Here is a 20,580-nt window from a genome sequence, read left to right on the forward strand (position 1 = left end):
AGTTTTCACTTTAATCCTTTTAAATCCAGAACGAAACAAATAAACAAAAAAAGAATCCATGAAAAAATAGAAAAAAGAAAAAAAGAAGACAAGCTCAGGTAATAACATTTCCTGGACTTTAGTCTGTCAAAGCACACAGCTCCCACACTGGAGGCTCACACGCTGTCTGAGTGAGCAGCAATAGTGGAGGCAGAACACTGAGCATAAAATTAACAAATCATTTCAGTCTGACAGGGCTGAAGTTTTCTTTTTATGCAAAGCATGACCAGTACTCAGAAAGAGGGCACCATAAGTGACAAGCCTCCTGGATGCCTTCAGTCTTATTTTCTCGCTGGTGACCTTGGAAAGCGATTGGATGTTCTCCTAAAGTGCATGCCACAGCTCAGCAAGAAGTTTTGAGGTCAGTGCCAGAGTAATGAGTGAAATCAAATGGACCTTCATTTTGTCAAGGACCTCTTACTAGAAGATTATTTCCTTCCTTTTCCAAAAATTTATGAATTTTGGACCCGTAGTGGCTGGCACCAGCAGTTTAAGTCTTTGTCACAGGGAGTTTCTTCCCTGGCTAACTACCGTGATCCAGCTCTTTATGAGGGACCAGAGCCAATATGCCTCATGGGAGAAGTTTTCTCTCCATAACTAGTGCAGAGCTGAAGAAGGGTGAGAGAATATTCTAGATGTCAGACTCCAGGAACAGCACGAAGCGTCTCTTTGAGGCTATGTCCTTTAAGATGCACACAGATTTAACCATGCTGCCCCCATACATTTTCAATCATGCGAGCTTAGCGAGGTATGTTCCGAGCAGAGGATTTTGGTGATGCAGTCTCTGTGGGACAAGGGAGGCATTTTCCTGATCCTCTGTACCTACAGGGTGTTATAAGGTAGGCACCAACAACCTCACTTGGAACTGTGGGATAGAAACCATCATGGTCAGGCTCTAGCCTTTCATCCAGGCAGACAATATTCTGTACATCAAACCATGTTTCTTTTCCAGGACATAGCTGTGGCCTGAATGCATCATTCACTGCCCTCGTGTGCATGCCTTGCAAGTGCATCATACTAAGACAAAGCTATTCAGGGTAGTCTAACCAAGGAAATAGTCATTGCCTGCAAAATTACTGCAAGCTGATTTTCTCATTAAAATTTCCTTAATGCCTATGATTTTTTTTCCCTGACTGTGCTAAATCCCATACTTTTAAAAGCATCTCATTCCATTATATTTCCATTAACTCTAGCCACCATATTAATAGCCTGAAAATACAGGTTGGTACATTTGTGCTGCTAATGAGCGTTGCCCTCCCCTTCTTAAAATGCAGTTATGCTGTGAAAAATAAATATTACTGCTAATGCTTTGTAGTCCTCCCATGGACATGTTTTAAAGACATCAGCAGGGTTTCCAGTTGATCAGAAAGGTTTCATCTGTGTTTGGTTTGGAAACCAAGATGCAGAGGCTTATTATTGTCACTATTTGAGCACAGTCACAGCTGGGCTAACAAAAAAAGTGTCTCATCAATGCAGGCTGCTACTCTGTCATCTTCTCCAGGCTTTGTGAAGGGTTTGTTCACAGGTAGAGACTCATTCTGGTGCTCCTCAGCGGGCCTTGCTGACCCTTACAGTGACAGTCCCCTGCCCTGTGGTGACTGAACTTCTCCAGATGGGTTTCTCTTCTCCACCTTGTATTCCAAAACTGCCTTTTCCTGCTGAAACCTAGCAGCCCCATATGGAGGCACTGGTGGGCACAGTGGCTTGAAAAATGGAAAGAAGGAAATTTATCAAGGATTTGCCATGCTGTGAAGAGGAAGTGTTGACCCCAGTGGGAGCTGGAAAAAGCCCCTGTGCTCTGTATGGTCCTTCCCTGTTAGTTGCCTTGCACACCTGCCAGGTGTCAGCCAGGAGAGGATGCACAGGGCTCTCACTGAGGATGGAGGAGGACACCAGAGAGGGGAGTGTCCTCCACTTACAAGCACTGAGCCTCTTCTGGATGCTCACCCCACTGGCTGCCAGCTGTGTTGTGGGGGTGCCCCTGTCCCTGTCCCCACAGGACACTGGCCATTTCAGGCTCTGCCATGGGCTGTGAGCTCCTTATTACAGAGCACATAATTACATCACTTCAGAGTGCTGTTGAGAAAGCTGCCTTCACAGCCTGTCCTGCTGACGTTAAAGGCAGCTTTTAGGGATGTTAGGATTTGGCTGAATTGGGAGCCTCAGAGATGTCAGGATCACCCCTGGTTATGCAGATGATGCAGAATATAATCCCATTGAAAAATTGCTCCTAATGACTAGAGAACCAAGGAGCAGAAGGGCTGAAGTGCCCTGGCATGCTGGTGTTCTCTCTGACAGCATGCTGGCTCGCTGATGATTCACTCCTGTGTACATGGAAACAAAAGCTTATGGATTGCTTCAGTGTCTTACAAAACACCATGTAACCCCCAAGGGCTGGAAAAAGATCCTTATGGTTGGCCTCCCTGATGGTGTTGGTAGTCTTGGGGTGCTAATGAAGCAATCAGAGAGCAGAGAGCTCCGCTACACCAGTCACTGTGCGAGCAGCAGCGTTTGCTTTCTTATGGTTTTCTAATTAGAGGGAGCGAAAAAGCAATATCCATGCCTGCCGTCTCCTGAGAGAAGATTGAATTTTAACATGTAACTTCAGCAAAAGATAGAGTTATCTTTTCTCGGGACCCAAACTAATCTCCCCTTTCCACAGGAGAGGATTAGGGTTAGGGTGCTAGGATTTGCAGTTTTAATCAGAGCGGACTTGACAACTTTCATTGTCTGCTCCCGATTACTCTGGCGTCTCCGTATCCTCCCATCCCTTTGAATAATGAGGAGCCGTGGACTGAATCCTATCTTAGTGATACTGCTGGACTTTAATGGCTTTGTGAAAATTGGCAGTAACTTAGCCTGCTGCCTCTCCTTTCAGAGAAAAATGAAAGTTTTGTTGGCATTGAGCTCTTGCCCTCCTCCCTTCAGTGACCCAAACGATCTGGAAAACTTGATAAACCTTTTCTGCTGGTGTGAGAACAGCAGGTCCAGTCCTGCCTGATTTGGTGGAGGATTGATGGAGAGGAGAGGGAGAGGAGAGGGAGAGGAGAGGGAGAGGAGAGGGAGAGGAGAGGAGAGGAGAGGAGAGGAGAGGAGAGGAGAGGAGAGGAGAGGAGAGGAGAGGAGAGGAGAGGAGAGGAGAGGAGAGGAGAGGAGAGGAGAGGAGAGGAGAGGAGAGGAGAGGAGAGGAGAGGAGAGGAGAGGAGAGGAGAGGAGAGGAGAGGAGAGGAGAGGAGAGGAGAGGAGAGGAGAGGAGAGGAGAGGAGAGGAGAGGAGAGGAGAGGAGAGGAGAGGAGAGGAGAGGAGAGGAGAGGAGGCTGTCTCTCTGGCCTCACCATGGGTTTGAGCCCACAACCTCAGGAAGCCCAAAGGTTTAGAGGGAAAAATTGTTAGTATTTTCAGTACGGAATGATTCAAGAAATTGATGAATTATTATAAATGCTTTATTCTGTTTTATGTGCAAAAGTAATGTTGTCAGTATAGGCCAAAAATGTATTTTGGCAAGTAGCTATTTATTTACACAAAATGAAAATGAAATCTCATCCCCCTTATTGAAGTAGAAACAAACATACCTGGCCTTTTCCTGCCTCAGAAATCCATTCTGCTGAGTTCTGTGACCAAACCCAATCTCATCTCTGTCTTTGCATGGCCAGTCTGCCCCCGCTGTGCTGACTTCACTGCAGCCAGTGCCCTCACAGGGCAAATCTAAGGGATCAGCTCTTCATTGTGCAATCAGAAAACCCAATGACCTGCATTGCCCAGCAATGACCAGGCTTTGAGATGATGATAATTGTCTTGGTTGAGGAGCTAACACAGTGTCCAGCTGCCTGACAACAGAAAGAAGCTTAACTTTTCTTTTTGCTGGGATGGCTGGGAAAATACATTTAGGCTAGTGGCAGAGATTTTTTTCTTTTTAATCAAAAAAATGTATTTTTTACTAGCTTCTATTATTTTTTTCCTGAAGAAGACATTTTGTGATCATGTATTGATTTTGACTCTGTTTCCCCATTCTGTGTCAGGGAAGTTTGAGGTGGACCGTCTGGTTAAATCCTTGAGGGAGGGAAACAAAGAGGCAGAAATACAGAAAGACCTGAAAAGCCTGACCTTTTCAATCTTCCAAGGGACCTTTTCAATCTCCTTTGACATAATCCTCTTCTGTGAAAACCATCAGAAGCTATGGGATTTCTCCTAATGGGGAAATTAAAGCAGATTTCGTAACTTCAAAAGTATTCGTGACACCGAAGCGCATTGCCACCCTCCAGCTGCCCCCTGTGCCTTGCCCAGCCAGGTGCTTTAACCTGGCCTCCAGCTGGCCTTGAGCCTTATCTCCCCTCTGCTGGCCACCACTTCACCTCCTCCTGCTCAAGAGCACTTCAGCTCATGTGTGGCAGGTCTGTCCCAGAGATGCCAATAAGCATCCCCAGAAGAGGGTTGAAGAGAGGAGGATGGAGGGAATGCCTCTGGCATGGGGACAGCTTGCCTTTAGGTTCTTGGAGGCAAGGCACATGCAGCAGGACCCAGCAGCTGAGGAAACTCATGGCTCCTCTTATCTAAATAAAAGATATTTTCACTTTGAGCTGGGTGTGAGGGTATCTGATATATCACATGAAAACCTCCTACTTGCTAGGGAAAATAACCTTGAACAATTTCTCAGGAGCAGCAGTGATCCAGAAAGGGAGAAAGCACATGCATAGTAAAAAGAAAATAATTACTCCCCCAGCACTGGTGTATTTATATGTGTTACACACAGATGTGCTTATGTTTGAGGCTGGATTCTCTTGGCCTAGGGATACAAGAATCTCCATCCACCGGTGCATGGAGGCTATGCTGAAGTGTCCTGATATGGGTCAAAGGGACCCTAAATCTGGAGTTGTACTTCTGTGAGAAAACACCAAAATTTGCACAAGATTCCCTTGTAATTGTTTTGGATTAGTCTCAGTCATGTCAGTGATCCTGCTGGCACGATAACTGACCTTTTTTCTCTTTCACCTCTACTGCTTGATGTGGGACTGATCAGCTTTCAGTCAAAGCTGGTATTTTTATAAACAAATTTGAAAGCAAATTGAGTTTGCATTCAGTCTCTTTGTCTATAACGTAGTTTTCATTGATGCAATAAGTCTGCAGAATTAATTTCTTCTGAGAGTCTTTATTTGTTAACAAGAGCAAGGCTATTCCAGTGAAGCATTTCTACGATAGTATTTTAAATACAGAGACGTTTTAATCTCTCAGATGCTCTCATTAAACTTAGTGGCTTAAAATACGTGACTCCATCTGGGCAGTTGCAGGCATAAAGAATTTATCATTTGTTAGAAACCACTCATATCCTTTCTGAATCCACCCTTGGTGTGCCTGTAGCTCTGGGAAAAGCAATTCTTTTTTTTTTTCTTTTTTCTACAGATGTCTGCAGCCTCCTGCATTACTCTGTCACTTCCAGAAAATAGGATTTCTCACCTACAGATGGTGAGGAGAAAGGAGGGTAGCCGTGAACATTAGGTTGAAATTACTTGTCAAGTTTGATCAATTCACAGAAAGACAAAAATCCCTTTTGAAAAGGCACAGATGATTTTTGAAGATTAGTGGCGGTGTCCTCGCAGCTCCTTTGTTTGGGTAAATTATAAAAGGGTGCAGTTTATTACCTAAATGAAGGATACATTTGCATGTAGATGGTACATATATTATTTAATTCTGCACCGGACGGTGCAATAAACAACCCCTCTCCTACACACACACACACAAATGCACACACACATTCACCTACCCAGGACTTATGGTACAGGGGGTGGTTCTTTACTTTGGGCTTTCTTTTCCCTTTTATTGCCTTGTAAGTATTATTATTTGACAAAGCACTAGGGAAGGAGCACATGAATCTATTAAAGATAACAAAGCTCTATTGTGGCACAAAACTCATGAAAGCAGACAAATAAATCTCCCATAATGTGGAATAGCTGGTCCCTAGCTCTTCAAGGAATGAAGAAGCAGTTGATCTTGAAATGCACACTGATCTGAATCCTGCTGTTCTTGGGGTGACTTCTTGTTGCAGTAATTTCTCCTTACAATTTAGCCATGCTACGATATATTAATTACCATCTGTGTGCTCTGTTTAATGGGAGCATTAAGAGACAATACCTGTTTTGTTCCCTCCCAGAGTAGCAATTATTCCTATAAATAAGGAAGATGAGTGAGTGTGTGAGATGAGTGTGCCTGTGCCAGAAAGCACAGAAAACAGTTCCTGCTCTGCTGCATGCATTTATGGTCCACCAACATAGACTGCTAACAGGCAGGTAGTTGGCTTTCTCTGATGGGAGGAAAAAAACCCAGATGTTTCCTGAGCACTTATCTTCCTGCTGCGATTTTCAGCCTTGTTCTCTTCAGAAGTGTAGTTTACACAGGCCTGTATTCCTCAATGTCCTTATCATGCCCAAACCACTGGGTAATTTTACCTGGGTGCACCAGAGTTGGGGATGGCTCAGCAGCTGCATCCCATCCTGGATTTGGGTTCTGCTGTGCTCCTGCTCCTAGCAGACATCAGCAAGTCCTTCCCTCTGCCTTGTCTTCCTCCCAGGGTAGTGGGATGTCCATCCCCAGAGAAAGTCTGTGTGTGAGCCAAAGGAGCAGACAAGGAATCAGTGGTGTGCCAAAAGAGCAGGTGTCCCAGGCTGACCTGAGCTGCCAGGTAGGTTTTGGGTGTAGAGATGACCAAGCTGAAGACAGGGAGCTCCCAGTGGTGCCTGCAACAGAGGCAACAAATTGTGAAAAGAGTCAAAGTCCTGCTTTGTAAAAAATATCCTGAACTCCCATCTTGGGCTGTGTGGAAATCCACCTGAAGTGTTATGAAAACCTGCTCCGACCCACTTTGTTTGCTGATCACATGTGAGCAGCCTTGGGAAAAATAAAACAACTCTTGCTTCGAGTTGTTTTCTTCTTTGTCCATTACAATTTCATTTTCCTAAGATTAAGGAGAAAAGAATGAAGACCCAAACAGCCTCATGTTTCTGAACATTTTGCAGCAGCAGAGAGAAACAAAATGAAACAACCCCTTAAATTATTGCATTTTCAAAAAGAATCATCATCTCATTGTGCAGATGGTGTGCGCCAGGCCCTCATTAGCATCTTGCTCTATTTTTAGTGCCGCTTCTTACTGCACATGAAATCTGGCTGCATTAAAGGAGTTACCACAATGCCTCCCCCAAACATCATTTTGGTTCACAAAAGGCGCTCTGTCCCTTCCTGCCTATGGTTTTAAGGCACAGCTCACTTCTCTGCAAATCAGTGTCTGCAACCACCAGTGTGTTTGTTCATGGGTAAATGGAGGAAAATCACCTCTCACATCTCCTTCCTCCATCATCAGCAATTTTTTTTGTGTCTATTGTGAAGAAAGTTGTTAATCCTGAAAGTGGTTGAGCTCTCCTGTTTGAACCTTGGTGAAAGAAAGGCTAGGATTGATCTGGCAGGCCAGAGATGTGAGGACAGTGAAAACCAAATTCTCTGTTTGCTGCTGAACTGGATCCCAGTGCTAACCCACAGCCCAGGATGCTCCTTTGGTAATTTTTGTTATTGCCAGCTGGTAAATGAATGGGCTTCCTTGGCAATTTTAACGTCTGGGAGGAGTGCAAGCACAAAGTACCCCTTGCTCCCAGCCAGTGATGTTTGGGGTAGGTTTCAGTCTGGTTTTCCTGGAGATTTGAGCCCCAAAAGAGTGGAGGCTGATGTGAGCAATATAAGGATTTTATTCCTTGCCTCCTGAAGTCGATGTTTAAATACCTGAAATGTATCACATCCTCAAAGTGCCCTACCTCATCCTCCACAAGAGAAACTATAGGTGACCTGAGCAAATACAGACACTTACCTTCCACTCATCTAAAATCAAAGGGGGCAACACCCATGCTCCATGTCCAATGGGAGAAGCTGGTTCTTGTAGTCCCTTGAAGTCCACTTCCATTTGCAGATACAGCAGGAAATTTCAGGTGCCTCCACTCTGGACCAGTTCTCTTTCACTTTTTTTCTGAATTATTTAGCACGAGCTTGATGTCCCTTGCAGCTGAGTTCCAGAGGAACGAATGGTAATGAGGCAGTAATTTGTATGAGAGACAACAGGTCAGCTGAAGGTATCCTGCTCTGAGGTGGAGGCTGCTTCAATAAACCATGAATATTCATCTTGCATGTCTGGTCAGTTTTGATCACTCAGCTGAATTTTCAAGGCAATTCCTATCAAGCTTCATGACAGCCTGAAACAGAATTTGGCAATAAGAAAGCAAAGAAAGAAAAAAATGATACTAAAAGGAATTGACAGGCAATAGGGTTAGAGATCCTGCCCAAATCTGATCTTGCAAATAACCAACCTGAAATCAAGTAATTAATCTGTGAAGGTCTTTGATAATTTATGTGGTAACATTAAAGTATATTCCCTGTTAATTGTCCAGAAGAAAAAAACCCCAAACAGACAAAAATCGATGCAAGAAATGAAGAGCAGATTCATGTTGTTTCCATTTAATGACATGACAGAAAGATTAGAAAATGCCAAGAGTTCCTTTCTTTACTTCCCCACAGGACCAGCTTTGGGCTAGACACAGGTCCAAAACTCTGATTCCTATGCAGATTCTCAAGCTCCTGCCACAAATTGCAGGTGGTCCTAAATCCAGCTCATGAGAGACAGCCCAAGCAGGAGAACAGGGACTTCTGTTTTGCCTTTGGTGATGGTGACACTTTTATCTTCAAACCAACTGTGACTGAGAAGATTAAATATAGCAAATAAATTGTAAGACAAGCTTTAGCAGGCAGTCCATTTTGGCTATTTTTCTTTTCTTCCTAGTATTTCATTTCATGATGCACCACCCTCCTCATAAAAGTAGCCCTCCAATGCAAGCAGGTGATACAAGCTGAGAATGTTAAATAGGATTTGCATGGCACACATTGAGAAATGTTTTACAGATATCCATAGAAAGGTTTATTGCTGCTCTTTCCTGTTATACATCATCATGAGGATTTCTAGAAGATTATATTGGTTCAGATTAAGAAATTCTCTCTGAGGTACCATTCATTGCATGTTCAATTAGAGCACTTCATGAAATGTAGCATGTTGAGACAAAGACAAATATTTGGGGAGACAGCGGCGTATAAATGACAGCAAATACAAATATGTGTCAAAATACATGTGGAGAAAAACACTGCTTAGGATTTGTGCAGTAAATAACCTATCCCTATGCTATTTTCTTTACTTAAATTCCAGTCTGGCATAATTTACCTGAGTTCAGGCAGGTTATTTGTGCTTGTCTTCAAGTCTTTTCTTGACCAATGGCATCCTGGCCTGTATCAGCAGTAGTGTGGCCAGCAGGATCAGGGCAGGGATTGTTCCCCTGCTATTAAGGGCACTGGTGAGGGCACACCTTGAATCTTGTGTTCAGTTCTGAGCCCCTCACTATAAGAAGGACTCTCAGGCGCTGGAGCATGTCCAGAGAAGGGCAACAGAGCTAGGGAGTGGTTTGGAGCACAAGTCCATTGAGGAGCAGCTGAGGGAGCAGGGGGAGTTTAGCCTGGAGAAAAGGAGGCTCAGGGCTGATCTTATCACTCCTACAACTGCCTGAAAGGAGGGTGTAGCCAGGTGGGGTTGGTCTCTTCTCCCAGGCAACCAGCAACAAAATGAGAGCACAAAGCCTCAAGCTGCACCAGGGGAAATTCAGGTTGGACATCAGGAAGAATTTCTTCATGGAAAGGGTGGTAGAACATTGAAATAGGCTGCCCATTGGAGGTGACTGAGTCCCCATTCCTGGAGGTATTTAAAAGATTTGAGGTGTGGCACCGAGATTTAGAGGTGGCCTTGGCAATGCTGTGTTAATGATAGGACTCAATGATCTTAGAGGTCTTTTCCAACCTAAACAATTCTGAGGTTCTGTAAGGATCAGCCTTGCACCGTCTATTCAAAAAAAAGAACAGTTTCAATTTCTCAAAGGATTCATTTTCTTGACCTAGTAGCACAGTGAACTGCTTGAATTTTGAAAGAGGAAATGGGCTTTTGCAATTCTGTCATTGGTGCTCACAGATGGACACACCCCAGTGTCTCAGAGGATAATCTAAGCATTTAAGTGACCTGAACTGTCATTAATAATGCAGTTGTCATCTTCCAGGAAACCCTCTCCTCCACAGTCCTCTGCCGAGCTCCAGGGGTGCTCACCTTGCCAGCCCAGCTCTGAGCACTCCTTAGTGCACTCCGTGATGCCTCTATTAGCTCGCTGGAGCTGGAAGGACGCCTCTCAGCCTCTGGCTGGTTTTCCGACAGCTGCGCGATTTGCGATGCCTTGTGCTGGTTTGCCTCAGGGTTCAGCGTGTCTGTCCTGGGAAATGACACTGTGTTATGACATGTGGCATCTAAGACAAGGCTGAAGAGAAGCCCGGGATTGCCTACCCCTCTGGGGATATGAACATTTGTGCAATTATGTTGACATAATACAAAGGTGGTTCGGGTTCACTTTTTCAGCTGGAAAATATTAATTTTAAAGGAATTACAGAGAGGGCCTTAAAGCTTTGGAAGGGGATGAGATTGTTACCTGCGGAAGAACAAGTACAGTTTTGTGGGGGCAGGGCTGCTTTCCAGGGAAGAAGCTTGGGGGTGGGGTAATGAGGGATAGCTCTTCTTGTGAATGGTGACCCCATAGCCCGTGACACTGAGCTGGAGCTGTAGCCTGAAGGCTGTGGTCTGAGGGACTGAGGATCAGTCATGCACTTCCATGGACACAATCAAAATCTCTCCTAGCTGAAGAGATCTCAATGTGGTTATCTCCACTGGATGAGAAGAGAGCAGTAAGCACAGGGATTTTAGTGACAATGAAGAAGCTTCCCACTATCACCACTATTATTTCTTCCTTTTCCCAGAGAGCCTGAGGCCAAAGATTTTTGAAGCTCTCCCAATTACAGCCTCACATGGGACCGAGCCAAAAGCAGTCTTTAACTACACAGCCCTTTTCTGACACACTCCCACTTGTGTACAGGTAAGTGACCCAGTCCAGTTTGAATAGTGCTTCTCTGATCAGAGACAACTCCCATCGAGTCTTTCAACATGCAATTATGCTTTGAAAGTCACTCTGGGAAAACTGTGCCATGAGACTCCATGTTTATTGACTCCCTTCCCTGAGCAATTTGCTCAGTTTACATGTAATGAATAAAAGCTGTTCTTGGCTGCTGTTCAACCTGACTGGTCTAAAAGCCAAGCTGTGTCAGCCTTCTGCCAGGGCATTAACACCAAAACTAAAGGTTGCTCCAGAAAAACCTCTTGACCTCGGAGTGCCTTTTTCCTGTCACCTTTGCGTTTGGATAAATTACCATAATCCCCATTTACCATAATCAGCATCAACATTTCCCATTCTTATTTCGAGCTGCTGATGAAGTCCACTAGTGCTTGCACCTGAATTAAATTTTGCTATCATTAGTCCTACTGTCAATTTTCACCTGCATGTTAGCTTCTAACTCAACTGTGATGGTTCAGACCTGTCTCTAGAACTGGCTGCTGTGTGTACTCAGGGCAAACAGGAGAGGAGAATGGGGTTTGTTTTGTTAGACAGCACATCAGCCTCGTAGATGAGTGTCATGTGCAGGGTTAGTTTAGCTCCAGGATGGACAGCTGACCCACCATGGCTGAGCAAGGGTCGGAACCTGGCCAAGCGGTGGGACTGCTGTGGCAGGATGGCTTCTGGTGCTCGTGCTGTGGTCAGACCACAGAGCCCACAGCAAATGCAGTGTGAAATAACAGCTTTACAGCTCTGGGGCTGGGACAGATCATTCTGATCTCAGATGGTGCAGAGGGGGTTTCTGCAGCAAGTCTGCACCTAGGGGAGCGTCACTAAGTCTGGAGAAGAGCTATGCTGTGCCTATAGAGGAAAGTCATGTCCCTGAGGAGCTGAGAGCCCATCTCACCTGCCAGCCTTTGAGGCTGGGTGGGAAGTGCAACCACCACTGCATATGGAAAGTTCATAAGTCATGGCAGGGCTTTCACTTAGGTGACAAACTGAGTGAAGATGAGTGTGTTTTGCAGAAGTAAATCCTCCGATATGTGTAAACATGACATTATGGCTCATATACAAAGATCCCTCTGTATTTGAGTCAGTGCTCTTCGGTGTTTCCCTCTGTGCACAGCCATGGGCCCTGCACACCCCTGTGGTGTTCATTGCAAGGCTTAGGGCTGGACATCTCCATGGCTCATGATTCAGCTCTGGTTCATCCATGTTTCCAGCAGAGAGAAGAGCAATCAGGACACATGGGTGAGCTGTGGTCCAGCACAGGCAGTATGATTGCCCTCAACACACTAAGGACATATTTCATGCAGAAATCCTTTTTCAACATGACTTTTCAGCATATACACAACCACCAACACGTGCCAGTCCTGCACATAGGCTGTAAGGCCAGTGAGTTTGCCACAATCCACAGCATGGCTGTCAGCATCAGCCAGTGCAGACCTACACTGCTGGAGGGCCCAGGTTTAATCTTCACTGGTTTTCAGCGTGGGAGTTTATCACACACAGTCACTGTGCAATTGCAACAACAATTTACAGTCTGCCAGGAATCCAGCCAGTCCTCCTCATACCTGGGGCTGTCCCTGTCTTCTGCCAATCCAGCAGAGGAGCTGTGTGGAGGCTTAACCAGAGGAAGCTGGATAAATCTCCTTGGCAGCTCTCACACTGGTCACACCATCCAGTGGATATTTATACTCTCCTTTTTTTTGCAGTCCTGATTAAATATTTCTTAGCAAAAACTCTAGAAGTGACAGTGCAGTAGCTGTGGCCTGCTGAAGTTCAACTCTCTCTGCCTACTGGAATCCCTTTTCCAAGGACACATGCCACAAGAAACTGCTGCCCAGAGGCAACAGCAATATATTTCTGTTTCACTCAGGACTCTTGTTACTGATTTTTTTTTGTTCAGCATTTCTTTGAGTAATCAGAGTTGTCCTGACACTGTCACTCTTCTGGATGTCTCCCTCCACATCTCAATTAGGCAAAAACACAGGCCTCTCCTAAAGCTCACTTTAGGTAACAACCCCTTTCAATATCAGCTGCTACTTTTAAAGGTGTTGTCAGCCCTCACCGTGTTATTATTTAATGTCAGTATATTATACAATTATTCATTTGTGTTACTGTAGTTCCCAGAGATCTCTCTCTGGATCAGAACTGTACTGTGGAAGTTGCAGTAGCACCCAGCCATGTTTTGTATTCTACTGTCATTGCCAGAAGCCAAGAGGAATGTCTGTCTTGAAATAGGAAATACCCAATGGTGCTAAGAATGGGCCAAATGTTTCTGATGTGCCAGATCCTGTTTTAATTCTCAAAGCTAAGGGAGGAACTCACCTTGCTTTTGGCTGCTGTTGAACTGAACCACTCTAGAATGGTAGCATCCAGTTTTGTGGCCCAGCTATTTATCACAGGTTGTCAGGAAAGACCCAGAGGGATCCCGGTGGGTGTACCTAGAGGTCCTGCTGTGAAAGGCACAGGCAGAGATGCAAGGCTTGCCTGCATCCCTTCCATGCCCTCTTGCTGAGGAGCCTTGCAGAGCCTCTGTGGAGCCTTCCTGTCTCATGCCCTGATGCTATCTCAGCCCAAAAGTTGATCTTGGCAGATATTTAGAGAACAGCCTCAGAATCATCGAAGTCTTCAAGCCAGCAGCTTGGCAGCTGTTATCTTCAGTGGCTGAAGCAGAAATTGAAACATGAAGAAAAATTCTACATAGACTCTGCTTGTCAGTTTGGATTCACCTTGAACAGGTGGGAGATGTAGTCCTCTCCCCCTGGTCTGCTCGCCAGGCAGTCTGATATGAAAGCAAAGATCCTTTCCAGACTCATTTCATGCATTACAGTGTTTTGCTTTACTTTTTAAAGTGGTCTCACTTAGCAGAGAAACAAAGAATATCTGAGTTTTTCCTGAACTCAAGCCAATAAGACCTGGCTGGCAGCGAGATATCTCTTGCTATGCAGACATCCAGTCTCAGCAATATGAAAAGTGCTTTTAAGATCACCTGGAAACTCTGCCCTAAATCTCATGTTTGCATTTGAATAAGTTTATTTCTTTGTCTAAAAGCCCTGATTTTTCAGTCTGTGCTGCATGGATGTTGAAGCACTTCATCACTGTTGCTATGAAAGTTCAAAGCCATTTATCTTCAATAAAGTTACTTGATGCAATTTCCAACAGGAAGAACCTCTCTGTCCTGGAGCTTTCTACAAGATTAAGTGATGTATTCAGATAGTCAGTGTCTCAGGAGGATTTTCCCTACCTGGAAGACACAAAGCTCATTCTGGTTGAAGGACAGCAGGCTTTGCAATTGGTGTTTCCTATTTGCCTTCCACTAGAGTTTGTTAGTTTCTTTCTTGGAGCCTAGCATCCTTTTGTGAAAGTACTGTGAGAAAAGACATCTTTGCAATGAAAGTTAGTCCTCATTATTCCCTTGAAGATTATCACTGCCTCCTAATCTTTCACATGTGTTTTCTGGAGTGGCAGAGCCCAAAGGAAGATAAGAAAGCTATGCATTAGTCTATTGCCTGTGTGGAGAAAGAAAGAATGACTCCTTGTCGTCCTAGGAGGGGGTATGAGGTAGACGTTTAATGGGATGTTCAGCCAAAGATTTTTTCGTGTGGTTTTCAGCAAGTACTTTACTGCCCTGGGGGGAGCCATGCAGGTAAAAGACAGCAAAACTGCCAGGTGTCCAGACCTGGAGGAATCACTGGCAGCTGCAGGTAGCTGAGTGCCCACCAAACCCAAAGGAGCTGAGCAGGACTGGGGCTGGATGTTTGCACTCACAATGAAGCATGCTTGTGCAGGACCATTCACACGCAGACCCAGCTGATCTGATCACCTGCACTGCTCCAGAGACAAGGTTCCCTGGAGAGGGGAAACCCTCATGTCCTGGGAGCCAGGTGGAAGGTGCTGATGAGAAGAGAAACCTCTCTACACAGAGCCTTAACTCCTGCTGTCTGCTACACCAGGAGGTGCAGTGGCTTTCCTAGCAGTCCCACCGTGACCACACTCCGAGGGTTCCTGTTGAGTGGTTTCTGTCTGGAGGATGAGCTCTGCCCTCTGCTCTATGTGCACACCTCTGCAGGTGCTGTCCTGTGCTACCCTGCTGTGCAACCCTCTCTGTTTCTGCAGGCTCATCTCTGCAGAAGGTGAATCATATTTGTGTGTGAAGAGTTCTGGTGATGACACATGGCAATCTTTGTTTTCCACCCTTCACTCTGATGGTGTGAGCAGGCAGGGTTTATTGAACTCAAAAAAAAACCCGAAAAAACCCAACTTATGCTTGCGTCCAAACAGTTCAAAATCTGCAGCTCTTCCATGTGAGAAGCTGTTTCTGATTCAATTGCAGAAGAAGCACATCTGAGTCTGTTCTGACAGACTCTTCTCCAATTAAAGTGTTTGTCAGGCATGTGTTGGGCTAGAAAAACAGATAAATCACCTGTACTACAGTACTGTCAATTGGATTTAGTTCCTCTAGTGCACAAAAGAGAGAGCCATGCAGTAGCATCCAGCAAATTATTGTAAGTGACTAATTTTGTTATAACCCTAACTTGTCCAGAATTTACCACCTCTTGTTCCTTCAGTAGCTTACTGGCCTGTGTTCATAAGGATGGTATGAACAGAGGGTATGATATCAAGCCCAGTGGGAAGACTACTGCCCTACTTCTCAACAAGCCCTACAGCCAGCACTGGCTCAGCAAGATCCTCTGTCATCTTCAAGATGATGAGACTCAGGATGCTTCAGCTGATTTATAAGGAGTCATGGATATATGATGTGAGCTTAATTCATAATGGGATTGAGCTGAAAGCACTAATGCTGGTTTACTGCAGATCTGACATTTACATTCACATGGTGTCTGATGGAGAGTGCAGATGAACCAAAGTAGGTTTTCTAGTGGGTCTGGTAGCAATCCATCTGTCTCAGCCTGATGAAATTATTGTTGCAATTTACTAAACTAAGCACAAGAAAATCCATCTGTGAACAGAGATATATAAAAATCCTAAAAATAAAACCACAAGCCCAAAGCCAATATTTTTTCTTTGTAAAAAACCAAAAGACAACTGAAACCCCACCAAAACAAAGATGGAACACCACTCTCAGGTATCTGGGAAAACAGAATTTTGCAACAGCTGCATAGCAATTTTGAAAGACCTCATTTTCTCCTGCACCACATGAAGGGTACTTCCTTACTTCAAAGAGATGTAAGGCTGTGTTCTTCACAGAAAGGCAGGAATTCAGATTTAATACATTGTAAAGATGTAAAATATTAGAGTTCAAAATTAGTTTTAGAAGCCCTGATTTCAGATCAAATTTAAGAAGCCAAGCTTCAGCTGCCTTTCAACCATAAGGAGAGCTGTAAAAAGTGTTATACCATGAGCACTGAAAGAATGCTTGCAAATTGAATTTCATTGTTGATCCTACTTGCCAGTATTTTAGGATTTATGTCCTACCATGCAGAATATTTGCTTCACCTTTGCTTTATGGCAGTATAAGGTTGCTCATAGGCTTTGAATTATGACAGAATTAGAATATCTTCTATGGTAGCAAGTCCTTAAATATACATTAAAACTTTTGCACTTCATGTTGAGAAAGCTGGATTTAGGCAACCATATCTCATTTCTCCCCAAAATACGTCTTCCTTTTCTTTACTGAGAGTCAGACTGAACAAATTTTCATCAGTACTCCAATGAATCTGAATTTCTGAAATCCCTGCCAGAGCTGGGTCTTTGCAGATGTGGAGAAAACAGGTAAAGGATGTTACTTGGTTGGCTTCAGAAAGCAGTGAGAACAATTTAAACAGCATCCAACAGGTACAAATGTGAGAAGGCAAGAAGTGCCATGGGCTCTGCGAGTCACAGGGTGAAACCACAGCTGAGGGCTTGAAAATGGGCTGAGAAAGGCAGCTATCAGATGAGGGAAGAAGGCTGAAAATAAAATGGAAAAGTTGAACTGTAGGTGTGGTCACTAGAAAGCTCTGGGAGAAGAACGCATGGGATGTGTGGAAGGCTATGTTGGGAAGGTTGCATTTCCACTATCCCTCCTTCAAAACTAGGGTGCTGGCAAGAGATGGAGATGCCCATTCCAGAGAGCTGATACTGTCACACTCATCCTGCCTTTGGGGCAAGGACCATGCCCCAAAATACCTACATTTCAGTTGATATTTCAAGCAAAAAATGTGCCAACTAGCAAGAAGTAAATAGATTAAAAAATGAATAACTAAATAATATTCCTCACCCTACAACTTGTGCTCAGGCAACAAAAGCATCATTACATTTGGTCTCTAGCCCATTGTACAAAGAGCTCAGGAAGTTTCAACTAGAGGAACTGGTTTTATTGAGGTTTTATTGCTTTTGCTTTGTTTTAATTCAGCAGCAGAACCATTGTTAGAGGAGCTGGAGAAGCCAGTTTCAGTCCACAAAAACACCAATGATTTATTTATTGCTATCATTTAGGGAAAGGGCAGCATTTGCTGGTCCTGAATATTTAACACCGCAGGGAAAAAGCCAGCCGCTCTGAAGCCTGCCTGTTCCAGTGAGGCACTGCAAATCACTGTGCCACCCTTGGCCCCCTAAATTCAGAGAGGGGAGAGCTGGGAAGCTCTGCTCCAGTGCCTTCTTACAGGGACTGAGACTTCCTCACACCTCAGCTTGTGTGGTCACGAGCAGCCTGTTGAAGAGACCCTCACCCTTCTCTGACTTGCTGTGAAAATCCAGGTAAGGAGGTGAGGTGCAGCTATGCCTCAGAAGTCATTTACCTGCATGACATTCATCTCAGGAAAACTACAATTCATTTTACTTCATGCATCATTTATAGTAATCCTCAGGAGAGCAACGGGTGGGAGAGATCAGCATCAGTGTTTTTGCCTACCCAAAGCTCGAGTGGGATGCATTTTGAGACACTGAAGGACTGTTCTTAGCTTGTTTCCCCCTCTTCCTCGGTTTTCTCAAGTTATGAGCCTCAGTCTCTAGCTACTAACTGACCCAACCCACCAGATGTTTCTTGAAAAACCATTTGGGAGCAGCCAGACCACAGCCACACACAGGCAGAAGGGAAAACAGGAAAAGACACTTTCCCATGCTTCTCATGTGTCACACTATCTTGTTGAGCCCCCTCCTTTGACACGTCACCTACCGCAATGGGATTTCACTGCTGCTGTTGGCTGTGGAGGAAACAGGCCTGACTGCAGATGGGGATGAGTGACAGGAGATGGCCAGCACCTGCCTCCAACTCTCCCCCAAGGAACCATTCAAGGGAGAAGCTCTTAGAGAAGCCTGTGTCTTTTTGTGACCATCATTGTTTGTGAAACACCCTCAGGAGAAGAAAACAACAGTCGCCCCTCACCACCACCCCACAAAATGTATGCAAAGCAAAAAAAACTTTGAGGTTTTTTTTTAAAGGAGTGCCCATCAAATCTCAAAGCCAATTTGCAAACAGGTCTCCTATCTATATGGCTGTGCATCAATATTTAGCAGCACAAACTGAGGGTCTAACTGGCGCAGAATTCAGTAGCAAAATCAGTATCCAGCTTAAGACCCTTCTTATGCTTTATTTTCTGAAAATCTCTTTTTGAATGCTTAAGGAAACAGCAGCTAAAAAGATGCATGCCCCAACAGCTGGGTATGGTTATATCCATCCTATGGCCAGACCATCTAGCAACCTCTCCCTTCTGCTTATGATTGAGATTTCGGTTTATGATTGAGCGAGATCTAACCATGCTCTCAGTGACCAACCACTAGCTGTCATTCCCAGTTTAATGCAGGATGAGGCTTCCAAGCCCACTGCTCAGCAGAGGGGTAACTTTTTCTTCTAAGCTTTCACTGTTTGGGTGAGAAAGTTGTTTCCTGAGAAGCTGAAGGGAGCTCTGAAACTGCCAGCTCCCACGGGGCTTGGCTGTGCCCAAAATACAGGAGTTAAATCACTACAGCTAATATGGAAGCCTGGGTGCTCTTGTCCCCCAGTGGAATATTTGACTTTTCATCAGGCACAGGGTCTCTGGTCCATTAGGCAGGCAATGAAGGAAACATATTTGCATAGCATGGTCAGACCAAAGGTTTCTGCCGGTCACCCTGGGTGCACTTTTCATTTACAAGTGTTGTTTCCGGTGCTGCTGGAGGGCAACAATAAATTGATTAGCCTCTTTAAAATTTCTCATAAAATTGTATTAGCAAAACGGTAAATACATGACACCGGGACCGTAACCACGGGATGTTTACATAATGCCCACTGTGGACAAGTACTAAATACCATAAAAGACCCGAGACCCCCCCATAAAAAGTCCACGAGTTCTGGCTCTCAGAAGGCAGCTAGAGCACCATTGTTGTTGCTGTCGTTCCTCCTCCTCTTCCTCCTCCCCATCACATTTCAGCTTCGGAGCTGTGAACTTTGCTGGTGGTTATGGCAATTCCTATCGCTAGGCTTCCGTTGTCAGAAAAGAGTTGAGCCAGGGAAGTGTTCAGCACAAGGCAATCCCCGTCCGAAAGGACAGAGTCAACGCACTCCAGGATCGACCTGGGGGTCGCCTCCCACTTGAGGCGCCTCTGGTTCCTGTTGAGCTCCAGCCGGTAGGTGAAGTTGTTGGCCTGCGTGGGCGTGCCGATCAGCATCATGGTGGCGAAGAACTGGGGGTGCCCCTCATACTTCTCCTGCTTCCTGAGGACCAGCAAAAACTGGTGGCCAAGGCAAGAGTGCATGATGATCCAGTCCGTGGGCGCGGGCAGGTGCATGTCCGTGGCCAGGAAGACGATCTCCGCTCCCTGAAGGATGTTGATGCGGTGGGTCTGCCTCAGGTGGGACACCACCACCTCCAGATGCCCTTCCCAAGGGCAGGAGAAGAGCGGGCACGTGCAGGGGACCAGCTGGGGGTCGTGCACTGCTTCGCCGTGGTGATGGCAGGGAGGAAGGATGCCTTGCTCCGCGGACGCCTGCGCAGCTGCACAGCGGGTCGGCGCATACTACGGGAAGAGAGAAATTAAATGTGAGAGGGAGTGGGCCAAAAAGCAGTGCAGATGTGCGAGGTGCAGACCCCACAGACATCAGTCACCCTTAAAAGCAGCAGCAGTAGGGGTGCAGAGAACTCAGCACACTGGGGATCAGAGGCAGTCCTGACCTGGATCTGCACAGCACAAGGAATTGGCAGTTGCCTTGTTCTCCAGGAGTACAGGCAAACTGTTTGAACCATGATAAGTCACTTCAAATGAAAATGATGTATGTGTTTAAGGAGCAATTTCATTAGTTCAGGGGGAAAAATCTGATTAAAAAGAAAAAACAGCCCAACAAAGCAAGGACAGCATGGGGCATTTTATATAGTTAAGAGTTTTGCTGCTCAGAACAAGGGAATGAAATATGTATGGCATTATTATTCTTTAATGAAACATACGGGCAAATACAGGCATTTTTCCTGAAACAATAGGCTTTATTACACCCATAATTTGTGAAATAAATGTCAGTTTTTATTGTATATGATACCAACACTATTTTTTTTGGTCAATGTATTTGTGCCTAATTGATGGCCTTACCACCATAAATCTTAAATTTCTCTCAAAGGTGATTGGA

General features: G+C 45.0%; 1 protein-coding gene across 1 annotated transcript in view; it reads right to left on the reverse strand.

Annotated features, from left to right (window-relative positions):
- Window positions 1-19,382: 19,382 nt before the first annotated feature.
- The window catches only part of SIAH3 (siah E3 ubiquitin protein ligase family member 3), a gene marked incomplete at both ends in the record, with an annotated part of 41,206 nt that continues 40,008 nt past the window's right edge, over window positions 19,383-20,580 (reverse strand). Inside the window, one exon of the mRNA XM_084226309.1 lies at window positions 19,383-19,979. Coding sequence (XP_084082435.1) covers window positions 19,383-19,979 — 597 coding nt within the window. The remainder of the gene's footprint in view (window positions 19,980-20,580) is intronic.

Source organism: Fringilla coelebs, assembly GCF_963513975.1.
Source record: "Fringilla coelebs genome assembly, chromosome: 2".
Taxonomy (NCBI): domain Eukaryota; kingdom Metazoa; phylum Chordata; class Aves; order Passeriformes; family Fringillidae; genus Fringilla; species Fringilla coelebs.